A 13,055-nucleotide genomic window follows, 5' to 3' on the forward strand; every position below is an offset into this window, starting at 1 on the left:
ATCATAAAATTAAATTGTTGGCAAGTAAATATTTAGGCTGTACAAAGAGAGAAAATTAAATTGTTGGCAAGTGAATATTTAGGCTGTACAAAGAGAGACAATTCCATCATCCTTATAATTCAGATGTAAAATCCCCAATACCAAATTGTCAAAATACATTTAAAAAAAATCACTTTTTTTTAATACAGAAACTGAATTATCACTGAAGTTTATAAATTACAAACGTGAATGGATGAGAATATTGGTTCACTAACCCACTACAGGTGAGGTTAACTTAACCAGTTTTAACACTCAGTTGCAACGTGTTGTACTTGACAAGGTAACTCTCGACAGTTGGAGGTAGGAATCCAAGGTAAACAAAAACAGTGTCGAAAAGGAAATATTTTTGTTGCTGTTCAGTCTATCTAAGTTATTGATAAATGAAGTGATCGTAAGAGTTTATATCTTATGCCAATTACATATTTTGTAATCAAATAATCGAAGATACGATTAAAGTGATCCATTAATATTTAAAAGATAGTTTACTTCAGTCAACTTTTCAACAGGTGCCAGTGCCAGTGGGAACAATTTTTACACAAATGCATATACTTATAATAATAAATAATAAATAAGCTTTAATTAGAGTCGGCAAGGTAAACAAACAGAGACAACATAAGCTCTAATGAGCTTTTAACCGACATACAAGACATTTATAACAATACAATATAAAAAATACAACACATACACATGCAATAAATTACACAGCACAAAATGAAGCACTAAAAAGCATGATGGTAATAAGCAGAATATAAGCATAAGCTAGGTATTAAAGCTAAAAGCATATAATTGTAAACTAGGTATAAAAGCTGGTAAAATGCATAGCATAAAATGTTTTAAAGAAAAAAAGGGGGTATGATCTAAATGGTAAATAATTTTAGCATAATATATTAACTAAAAATCTGCACAAACTGTGCACTTACAGTCATTTCCATTCCATAACTTTAAAATATTTTTGAACACTAAAATTAGCAATTTTTCTAAAATCATCAGGTAGATCATTCCATAAAACAGCAGCTGTGTATTTAAAAGAGTTCTTACCATAGGTTGATGTTCGGACCCTAGGTATATCTACAATATTAGAATATCTAAAATTATATTTACAATCTTTCAATACAACTAAATCATGTAAACATGGTGGTGAAAATTTATATAAAATTTTAAAACATTCAATAGCCATGTTACTCATACGTCTTATTTTCAGTGATGGAACATTTGCTCGTAAAAGTAGTTCATCATATGAACTAGCATAGTCTTCATATATGAATCTTAAAGCCCTTTCCTGAATTTTTTCTAATTTAGTGGTGTTATTTTTGTTGCAAAAATGCCATGCCAAAGGACAAAAATTAAAATTAGATAAAATAAATGTGTGGAAAATGGTCAATTTATTTAATTTAGTAAGGTAGCAGCCAATGCGCTTTAAAACATTCAGTTGTTGAGATGCTTTACGACAAATATTTTTAATGTGGTGATTAAAATTAAGTTGATAGTCAATATCAATACCTAAAAGTTTGACAATCTCATCACAGGATATTTTTGCTGACTGTATATTAAAAACAAGCTTTTTTGCAAATGTTTTATTTCCAACTGCAATGGCTTGGAATTTATCAGGATTTGCCTGCATACAATTAAATCTAAACCAGTCAATTAAAACAGCACTTTCTCTTTCAAGTGTACACAATAAATTTTCAAAATTGTTGTCAGCATATGACAGAGTATTATCATCAGCATAATTATGTTCAATAAAATAAAATATGTCATTTATAAAAATATTAAATAATAGGGGTCCCAGGATTGAGCCTTGGGGTACCCCTTTCTGGATGTCAGCCCAACTGCTGAGTACTCCCTGAAGTTTGATTTGTTGACTACGATCTGTAAGATAATTTTGAAGTAATTTCACTGATTTAGAAGAAAGACCGTAGGCAGATAATTTACTTGAAAGAATATCATGTGGTAGACAGTCAAAAGCTTTCAAAAGATCCATAAGTATAGCTGCCACATACATATTTTTATCCAAAGCTGTTTTCCAATCTTCAAGGAGTCTAAGCAAAGTTGTCTAACATCCATGACCTTTTCTGAATGCACATAAAAAAGCATGAAATATATTTTCAAAAAATTCAGTCAACTGGTCAGACATAACCATTTCATATACTTTTGAAATTGTTGGTAAAATGCTCACAGGTCTATAGTTCTTTTTAAAAATGCTCACAGGTCTATAGTTCTTTTTATCCAGTGGATCGTTTTTTTTTTTTGTGTAATGGTACAACCTGAGCTTCTTTAAGTCTGTTTGGAAACTCACTGGATTCTATAGTGTTATTCATTAGTGTTGTTATGTGTTTGTTCAGTACTGGTGCACCAGCTCGTAATAGTTTCGATGATATCTGATCTACTCCAGTAGCTTTTTTTATATTGATCTTTTTCACCAGTTTGTCTACAGTGTCAACATGTATATGTTTAAAGTCAAAAAGTTTATGATGTTGTAGGTTAGATTTAATTTTTAAAATACTAGGATGTGTTTTTTCTTCAAAAATAGTACCTTTGCCTATGTCATTGGCAACATTAACAAAAAAAGTATTAAAGTTGTCACAAACATCTTTAGTGTTTAAACTTTTATTTTCATCCACAAGTACAATTTTTTGTTGGCTGGAGGTAGACTTTTTAGATAAAAATGGTTTGACTGTGCTGTAAAAGTGTTTTGATTTTTGTCCTCCAGCACATCTTTCTTGAAAATAAATGTTCACTGATTTTCTTTTTAATTTTGTAACCATATTTCTTTGTTTTCTATATGCTTCCCAAGTTTTGTTTGTTTTGTATTTTTCAAATTTTGTTCTCAGCATTTGTTTGTGAAGAATAGCTTTTCTTAGTTCTCTGTTCATAAATCGTACCGAGTTTTTTCGAGGGTATCTGTATTTCATTGGTGCTTGACAATTTATCACATCAGAGACTTTAGTTTCAAAATCATTATATACCAAGTTTATATCATCTATACATTCATCTGAATCATGTAAAAAATTAGTATTATCAAGATCATTAATATAATTATCAACATTAAAAGTTTTAAAACTTCTACATTGTGTCTTGCTGTTTACACAATTAGGTGTATGATCTTTTATAAAAGTAGATATCATATGATGACAATCACTAACACCAGTCTTAAAATTTAGTGTTTTGAAACAAAGAGTTGTTCTATTTGTAAGAATAACATCTACAAGTGATGGTTCATACCCTTTCATATAGCATGTAGGTTTTTTCACTATATTTGACAGATCAAAAATGTCACATATATCCTCCAACACTTGTGATTTGTTTTTAACCATAAAATCGTAGTTAAGATCACCAATAACCATATAATTTTCTATAAATTGGGAACCTTTATCTAATAGGATATTTATGGAGTCATAAAAAATATTATTTGCCATTGATGGTGGACGATAAATAGCATAAATTAACCATTTAGTTTTATCAAGAGTAATCTCGTATACAATGTTTTCAAGAGTCTTGCATTCAATGTCAAGTCTTCTTCTGGCTGGTATGTCAGCTCGCATGAAAGTAGCTATACCTCCTCCATGGTCAGTACGGTCTCTTCGCTGTAGTTTGTACCCATCAACTTCAAATAAGGAGTCTTTAAAAGAAGAGTCTAATTTGGTTTCAGAAATTATTAGACAGTCAACAGTTTTATCAAGTAAAATCGGTTTAAGTTCATCAAATTTGTAACGCATACTGTTAATATTTAAATGGCATATATGAAAGTTGTTCATATGTTTCTTTCTAGCTTCTCTAAGTTCAGTAAAGATGTCACTCTCTGAACCTTCTGTTGATGACGATAAGTTGCTAGTGTTCATAAATGTAGTGTTTTGTAAGGAAATATCAAAAAATAAGTTGGTAAACTTAAATGAATTGCAGTCATTGCATATCCATGGATCCTCAGAATTACATAGATCAGTGTAACTGGTAGGTGAAATATTGGCACATTTAATGTGCCACCAGTAGTTGCAAGCCTCGCATAATACTGCACGGTGGTTTTTCGCAACTGCTTTATAGCAGTGACTGCATGGATGTTTAGCTGGTCCTGGGTTGAGTGAAATATCACCGCTTATGACAAGAAGTATAAGAAGTCTGTGATGTCGTTGCTTAAACTCAACTGTGATGGATGGTGGGCATCGTCTACTGTGTTTTATGTGGTAAAAAATCATGAAGTGAAATTCAATACCTAGGTCGTTTGCTAGGGTCACGTTGTACTTGCCTGTCAAGTTTTGACAGTGTAATATGTCAGAAATACTGTTAAAATGTGGCACTAATTTAAAATTGTTACACATGTGCTGCTCTGTTTGCTGATGTAATGATACAGTTAGTATAAAAACACATACTTGGTAAAACATCATCTTGAAAAGTAAAAATGGAATAAGTTGGTCCTCAGTGTTTATGTTTACACCGGAAGCAGGGATATAATTATTTATTAAATTTTGCATATTGATATTAATTTGGAGAAAATATTGCAAAGTACAAACAATTAGTTGAAATGCTTCTCTGAAATTTCAGATTATTATACAGTTTCTGGATAAGACCAAAAGAATCTAGTATTGAGGTTATCAAAAGCTGAAATCCCAAATTAAGTGTTTTGCATTTTTGAAAATTCGTATCCAAAACTGGTTATAAACAATTTCAGTATACTAATTAGTGATATAAGACTTTTCTTTATTTGTTTGGTTTTTTTTTTTACACTTAAAATTATATCCCTGCTTAAGGTTAAAGTGTAAATAACTATATCCCACTAAAGAGACCTTAATAACATTAACCTAGTGGATACAGTGTGTTGTACATAAACTTTTACCTTTTATTGGTGGAGGATTAATTTGGAGAAAGTGATTTTTTAATAAAAGATTAGTGGCGTAGCTAGGCCATTTTTAATTGTACCACCGAACCTCATATAGGAGTTCGAGGTCCCCTAAGCTTAACCAGGGCAGAGGACCTCCTGGTAGGGGTGAAAGCCCCTGGAAGTTCACAGGTTATTGAGAAAGAGATACCAATATCTGTCATTAAAAATCAATAGCAATATACTTGGTCGGTTAAGAACAAAACATTATGACAAAAGAGATGATTTCAGCATCCAGTTGTGAAATTTCCTTTTCTATGTAGCAACATTCCAGCAGAACATGCATATGGAGAATATACCTCCCAGTTGATAAGATATTCCAGAGCTTACATTTCCTATCATGATTTCCTTACATCACGAGTAGGTTGACCATTATGAAATAACTGTTTCACAGAATGCTAATGACCACGGATACGTTTGTGTATGTTCCAATTGTTGATATTACCACAATCCCATCCTCTTTTCCTCAATGTGACCTTCCGAATTAGACTTATCACTGGGTTTGTACTTACATCAGCAGCACAACAGGTGCCACAAATAGAGCAGGATCTGTTTACCCTTCCTTAGCACCTGAGATCACCCGTAGTTTTTGGTGGGTTCCTGTTGCTCAGTCTTCTGTTTCTATGTTGTGTTTTGTATATATACTGTTGTTTGCCTTTTCCTAGTTTTTCCTTTTTTTCCATGGTATTGTCAGTTTGTTTTCAACTGATGAGTTTGAATATCCCTTTGGTATCTTTCGCATCTCTTTTAGAATTTATTCATTGTGTTTATTTGACAATACGACAATACACAAATGTAGTCCGTCAGTGGACGGAGCTTTAAAGCGATATCTGTATAGTATACAGATACAGCCTAGCGATATCTGTAGGGCTGTATCTGTATGATAAAACACCCAATTGCAGGATAAATGTGTGTACATGAACAGCTATAAAAAAAATGTATTGTAGAGGATCATACATTAATACATGTGTGACATGTTTGTTGACTGCGAACATTTTATTTAAGCAGTTTTCAAAATAATTTAAATACTGGTTTTTCATCACTCTTTTCTTACATTTTATACTCTCATGTTTTATTCAAATATAGATGACATTAATTTTCTCTGTTTTATGTTAGATTTTATTTTCTCATCAGTTCTAAGCTTGTTTTGAACTATTTCAGGATAAGAAAAGCAAAGATGAATGTGGAAGTAATTGGTCGTATTAGGCCACCAATAAGAGCCGAAGGACCTGAAAACCTTGTTATAGAGGGCCACAGGGTAGCTTCACAAAGTAAAGGACCATTTATAAAGTGAGTTTCTTCTTCAGATATTCTGACAGTTTTATAGAGCTTGTATATCAAGATGACACATGATTTAAAATTCATTTCGCAATTTAATCAGTGTATATTCTTACACTTAACACTGTTAATAGCATTAATATTATACTCCTTAAAATCAGGGGATCTTGCATAAAAGGAAAATTATCTTTAATTGTCTATACATGAATAGTAGTAGTTTATGTATCATTAGTTCAAAAATTGTAATGAAAAGTTGAAGGAACATGTCTTGATTATGACATCACAGTCAACTAGCTAATCTCTGGAATTAGGAAACTTCTTGTAGTCTCTAAACTGTATTTAGGATCAAGGCTGTATATCATGTATATCAACAATCCTTGCAGGACAAGGTTAACACAACCTAAATTTTTAGTCTTTCACATCTTCAAACCTTTTATTTTTGGGGGATGCTTTATTTTGAATCTGTATATATACAAATGTATGGATGGATTTATATAGAATTTTTACTTTCTTAGCTGTAGGACTTGAAATTGTAACAAAAAGACTTGTTTACTGTACTTACTATCATATTATTTTTTTAAAGCACTACATGTACATGTATTAAATAGTACCATAAAGTTATGGTTGCTACAAATATTATGTACATTTCAATCAATATTAAAATGTCCTTTTTAGCTTCTCTACACTTCATAGAAAGGACACAGATAATTATGGTATTTTTAAGAATACTATAGAAGAACCATTACTGCACATGCATATGTCACGATTTAATGTTTGTCTGATGGTGATAGGAGAAACAGAATCAGGAAAATCCTACACTTTAACAGGAGAAGGATCATCAAAGACTGGCATTGTACCTATGATCTTAGATTACCTCTTCTCCAAACTTCAGGATGGTAAGTCATGGTTATGCTTAAATTTAGATAACAATAACCTCTTCCCCAAACTTTAGGATGGTAAGTCACAGTCATGCTTAAATAGAAATTTCCAGACATCAAGATATTTTGTCGTTATTTGGCTAAAATGTATTTTACCTCCTTCCAAACTACAGGACAGTCAGAAATGGTCATGCTTAGATATAGATGATCACAGTAACCTCTTCACCAAACTACAGGATGGTAAGTTATGGTCATGATCAAATACAGATCATTAGTTCATGTACAGAGTATAAGGTCACATGAGCTTTCAGCTACAACAGTGATAATGATCCTCTATATATGGCTTATTTGAACTTTATAGTGCCAGTTCTTTCTCCTCATCAAATTAGTACTAATGACCAATCTGGGTTATTGACCAAAGACTGACAGTGACCTATTGAGTAGTTTCTCATTACAAACAGGCAGATATGTTGGTATTTTCAAGTCTGATGTTTGAAGTAAAATAATTTATGTCCAATTAATATCATGACTGTAATTAGGTCACAATCTGGTTGTTTTCTAGAGAACAATTTGCAACATTTTGATTTTAGGATTATAAATTTTTGAAGAGCATATCAAGTTCTTCAATATATGTCAAGTAATAACTTTTCGAAAAAAGCTATCCGTCTCTTAGCTGATAAAAGTGGAAAGTGTTCTCGCTTTGTAGATTAATTCATTCAGAATAGCCATGCATATCAACAAAGTTTACCACACACCTTATGAAGCCGCAGTATATCGTTTAATGTTGTGTGTCAAATAATTATATATTTATGGTCCTTATTGTACTAATCCTTCAAATCATGGTTGTAAATGCTTTACATGTTTGTCTAACAATTTATTCTCTCATCATGAAATATCATAACCATGTAACATTGTTCAAGTTTTCTTATGTTTTTCGTGTATAAAATGTACGTAACAGTGAGCGACTGGTGTCAGGAGATTCTATAAGATTCGTCTATTTATAGTTACCTGTGTATCGATATGCATGATTTGTGACCATGCAAAATCTAATTGCTAAAATAGAGAGTACAAATCCGATACTCTACGGGATTGAAAGACATTTACTAGGTTTGGATTGTCCCAACCAATCAACGAACTTTAATTATTCACGTCGCAGTAATATATCTTCCAATCAGGTAGTAAGAAGCATTCAGCCCGCAGATTGTCCATCGTTCAATTCTTAATAACGTCTCCGAGGAGACATTAATATTATGTATAGAAGTAGATTTTTTCTTATTTTACTCAGAAATGCTTATAGCTAGTGATTTATTGTTGCTTGTCTAACTCCCAGGACCAAATGTTTCATGCAAATTCAGGATGACTTATAGCTCATGCCTTCATGTTTGAATTTAGATCAGTATATGATGGACACCAGAGTGAGAAGACAAAACCCTACAGTAACCCTACAGATGTATGAGGTCTATAATGAACTTGTAAAGGATTTATTACAAGTTCCAGGTGGAGGTGCTTCTTATTGTGATCTTGCAGAATCAGCAAATAGAGGAGTGTATGTCAAGGTAGATAACTCTAACTTGTAAATTTATTCCTTTATTAGTTTAATGAGAATTTAATTGAAAACATTTTGCCTTTTTCCCCCATTTCAATGTTCTTAAAACATTTATAAGTTTACTTTATGCTTACCACTAAAGCACTGATGAGTAGAATTCGGTATATATGTAATCATTAAAAGTCTTATTAAATGTTTGTAAATATTACCATGCTTACAAATTTATTGTTTTAATTAAGGATAACTGTATAAATTGTTTCAGAATGGAAGTGAAGTCCCACTAAGGGATTCCAATGATGGCAATGCTAAGTACCGTCAGGGTATGTCTAGAAGGACTCAGGAGATGAATGACTTTGGACCTGCATCAGCCAATTCTGCTACTATTATTTACATAGACCTCTCTATGGTGAGTGTGATGTCAGTAAGATCTTAAGGGATTGAGGAAATAAGGTTTTTCTTTTACAATTTCTTTCACTTTAATTTATATAGATCAAGATATGTCCCAGAACATACTTTTGATTTTCTTTTATCATGTTGCTACTATATATATATAGACTTCTCCAGAATTCTACTACTATTTTGGTATTGTTAATGTTTGGGATTCAGGAGTCATGTGACATTTTTCTACTTCTGTTGCAGGGATGGGGTAATCGTAATCTGTAATCGTAATCGATTGTAATTGATTACATTTTTTCAAGTAATCGACAGTAATCTGTAATCGACAACATTTTCGATTACATGTAATCGTAATTTAATTGATTACAGCAAAAATTATGATGTAATCATCGATTACTTTTCGATTACATTTCGATTACTTTAGTAATATAGTTTGAAATAAAACCTAGTTTTAATGAAAGTAGACAACTGCATGTATTCATCAGTTTAAAGTACTGATAAAATAGAATGCATCAATATTACTTGAGAGTTTATCAAATACCTTATTTAGATCTGTTGTCTCAAGCTGCATTTTGATAAACCAAATCTCCTAGGCTAACAAATTTTACTTTATTTCCAGCTTTTGAAATAAATGACTTCCAATGCTTGTCAATAATTTGAGACATTTTTTATTAAACATGAAAATGTTAAAAATAAGAAAATAGATTCAAAATTGGAAAATACATAAATGTACTTGTAGTCCTAAGTTAAGTTCTGTACTATACTAAAGAAGAATACTTTTATATATGTAATAACATTTTTTAAAGCTTAATTTTCAATTATATTTAGAACTTTAGCTTAGAGTAGATAAACTGTTGATTCGTCATAGTGTTATGACATCAAAATTAGGAAAGAATACAAAACATTTTTACAATGAACCAATGCATTGAAATTTTTGTTCAGTAATAGATACATGTATCCCATTGTGTCACTAAAATGTAAATTTTTTATGATTTTGAAAAGAGAACAAAGAATTCTCAAAAACCTTCTTGTTTTTATAATTACTAATCAGATGAGCAAAGACCTCTAATCAATGAGATACAGACTATGTTTTGATTTCAATTATGTTTAATTAAATGAGAGATTTAATACATGTTGTTGCCCTTAGGTTATAAATTGTTCTCCATTGGCAATTGTATAACCTGTAATTAGGGGATTTATCCAAACAAAAGGATAAATTCATTCATGTAACTATAAATTATAAATTTCCATCTTTTAAAATTAGTTAAATTAACTCTTCTTCTTTTTTATATATTTTTTTTTCATAGGAAACCTCTCATACTCATTATATTCAAATATACCATCCTGTTAAATAAGAGTAAATATCAAAATTAAGTCAGTATGACAGCAAAAATTTGCAAACTATGGAGAAAATGACCTACAATATAAGGAAGCAATTGATACAATTGTTGATTTCATTTCAAGAATGTTCTCATGTTTATCATCACTCACTCAAGAATATTTGAATAGTTTAGATCCTCTGTAAGAGCTTTCATCTAGAAAACAACTGTCAACATAACATTTGAAAACAATGCTTTAAAAGCTGTTTTTGTAAAGTTCTAAATTACCACTCTAAATAAGTTGTGTTTAAACTTTCTTCAATATTTTATAACATGTAATTGATAATAATCGAAAAGTAATGTAATTACTTTTGATAAAGTAATTTGCAATCGATTACATACAAAATTTAGAGTAATCGATTATTAATCGATTGCACAAAAATCCTTCATGTAATCGATTATTAATCGATTACATTTGTCAGTAATCGTGCCCATCCCTGTTCTGTTGTAACCAGAATAGTTCTTCAATTTTTGCTTTTATCTTATGGATACAAAATTCCCTATCATATTAAGTTTTGCTTGATATCATCAGAACATGTCCCAAATGAATTAGAGATTAAACCTACTACTACCAATCCAGCTTCCACTTAATTTATGATACAGGCCTTTCTTTTGATCAAAACCATTTATAAGGTTTTGGATTACCCGGTAAAAGATAAAAAAGATGAACATTAGAAATTTCCTTGGAGTATTACAGACAAAACATTAGTTGTGTAAGGCAAGGTTTCAAAAGGACCTGTTTTGTTTAATTGTTATGGTTTTAAAACCATAGTCTAATATAATTCTACCAAAAGATCATATAGTTTTTGTTTCGTCTCTATTATGGAGGCTGCAGGGTCAACAGTGTATAAGTTTGTGATGAGGTCAGTTAAAGGGGAAACACTAGCATGTACATACATTAATAATATTTAATATGCAGTTGTATTAGCCTTTGAATTTGACTTTTAATCTTTTCCATAGTTTACTTGTTAAAGTTTTTGATTAGATCAGTTTAAGATAAATCATTAATGGTAAGTCATTGATATTTTTTATGCAACTGTACAAGTGTTTGCACATCTCATTTCCATGGAGATGATATGGCCCCACCTTCTCATGTCATGGTCCATTGACTGTGAAACTTTTGATACATATTTGATATGCAGTTGTTTTAGCATTGGCAGTTCTCATTTCCAAAGATATTATTTGGCCCTGCACCTTTAGTCCTGGTTTATTGACTTTGAATGTTGCTTAGTTTAAATGTTAAAGTATTGCCATTTTATTTCAACTTTTGCATTATACTACTGTAAATTCAGAAATTATTGCGTGCATTTATTATTGCGATTTTGTCATTTTAGACTTAAATGCGATTTTAATTTTTACGATTGTGAGAAAAATCCTGTTTAGTTCATATAAAATATTTCAAAATGCGAGTTTAAATTATTGCGTTTACAACTCTGTGGCATTTGTCGCAATAATAAAAACCTCGCAATAATTTCTGAATTTACAGTATTAAAATTATATGCAGGTGAGACATATCACTGTGTCAACAGTTTATTTACCTATACTCCATATTTTGGAGGAAAATTTTGAAATAAACAATGCAATACATTTTTTATACTATTTAAAATTGTCTTGATAGTTCTTTCTTCATATATACTTCAAATATCGATGCTCTAGTCTTTAAGACTTATTATAAGAAAGGTTTGCAGTGATCACCTTTAAGGTAATTTATCGCACCGCGGATAAATTATGACGTTGTGATTGGTTAAACGCCGCCACGTGGTGACCCCCTATGAATCCGTAGGGGGTTAGTAAAAATCATAGGGGGTTAGTAAAAATCATAGGGGGTTCCTGACGTCACGTCTACTGTTAACGGTGACGTCATCTATTGATGTTGTTGTAATTCATTGTTTATTTTTCTTCAAAAATCGGCAGGAAAAGTCCTGTGTGTGATTAATTCGTTATATGGTTCACTACTGACCCCCTATGGACCATAGAGGGTGAGTAAAATCCATAGGAGATTCAGCCTTCGGCCTCACCCTCTATGGATTTTACTAACCCTCTATGGATCCGTAGGGGGTCAGTAGTGAACCATATAACTTATAATGTGAGCCACTCCCGACAGATGTTCAATAATAATGTGTAATAAATTATTATAATAACATTAAATGATTGAATATCAATATCTTAAGTTTCCTTTTCTTTAATGAAAAGAACCTAAATTACGTAGCCATTGAAGTAATGCTCAAACAGATGAAATTAATAGAGAAGGACAACTATACATATTAAGTTATACAATTTGCAGTGACAAAAGCTTACATTAGAATTATATTGCATACTTATTGCCTTACACATACATTCTGTACTAAAATTCTTTACATAAAGATTCAAGCTATCCAGGAGGAAACATGCAAGTATTGGTAAATTGGTCCATGAGTATTTAAAATACTAAACTACTTACCCCGGTAATTTTGCAATAGAAACTGTTCAGGGGATACCTGCCAACAACTAAGTCACTTCTCACCAAAAAAAGAAAAGGGTATTTAGAATGTATTCTTTTGATGTTTCAGTCTCGTTGAAATCTTGTACGGGAATTATTTCCAAAACATGTGATACAAGTGGAAAATATCAATGAATTTAAAAAATATTATAATCAAACTAAATTCTGTGAAAAAAAAATTAAATACAGT

The 13,055-nt window shown here is 31.2% G+C and overlaps 1 protein-coding gene across 2 annotated transcripts in view; it reads left to right on the forward strand.

Annotated features, from left to right (window-relative positions):
- The first annotated feature begins 326 nt into the window (after positions 1-326).
- LOC127725829 (coiled-coil domain-containing protein 78-like) overlaps positions 327-13,055 on the forward strand; it is a 36,063-nt gene continuing 23,334 nt past the window's right edge. Inside the window, exons 1-5 of one of the 2 annotated variants that reach the window (XM_052233154.1) lie at positions 327-352; positions 6,071-6,199; positions 6,863-7,083; positions 8,458-8,621; positions 8,874-9,017. In XM_052233154.1, coding sequence (XP_052089114.1) covers positions 6,087-6,199; positions 6,863-7,083; positions 8,458-8,621; positions 8,874-9,017 — 642 coding nt within the window. In that variant the 5' untranslated portion in view covers positions 327-352; positions 6,071-6,086. Of the gene's footprint in view, positions 431-6,070; positions 6,200-6,862; positions 7,084-8,457; positions 8,622-8,873; positions 9,018-13,055 lie in introns of both variants that reach the window. The other variant, XM_052233144.1, reaches the window with a different exon arrangement.

This window comes from Mytilus californianus, unplaced genomic scaffold, assembly GCF_021869535.1.
Source record: "Mytilus californianus isolate M0D057914Y unplaced genomic scaffold, xbMytCali1.0.p SCAF_1, whole genome shotgun sequence".
Lineage (NCBI taxonomy): Eukaryota > Metazoa > Mollusca > Bivalvia > Mytilida > Mytilidae > Mytilus > Mytilus californianus.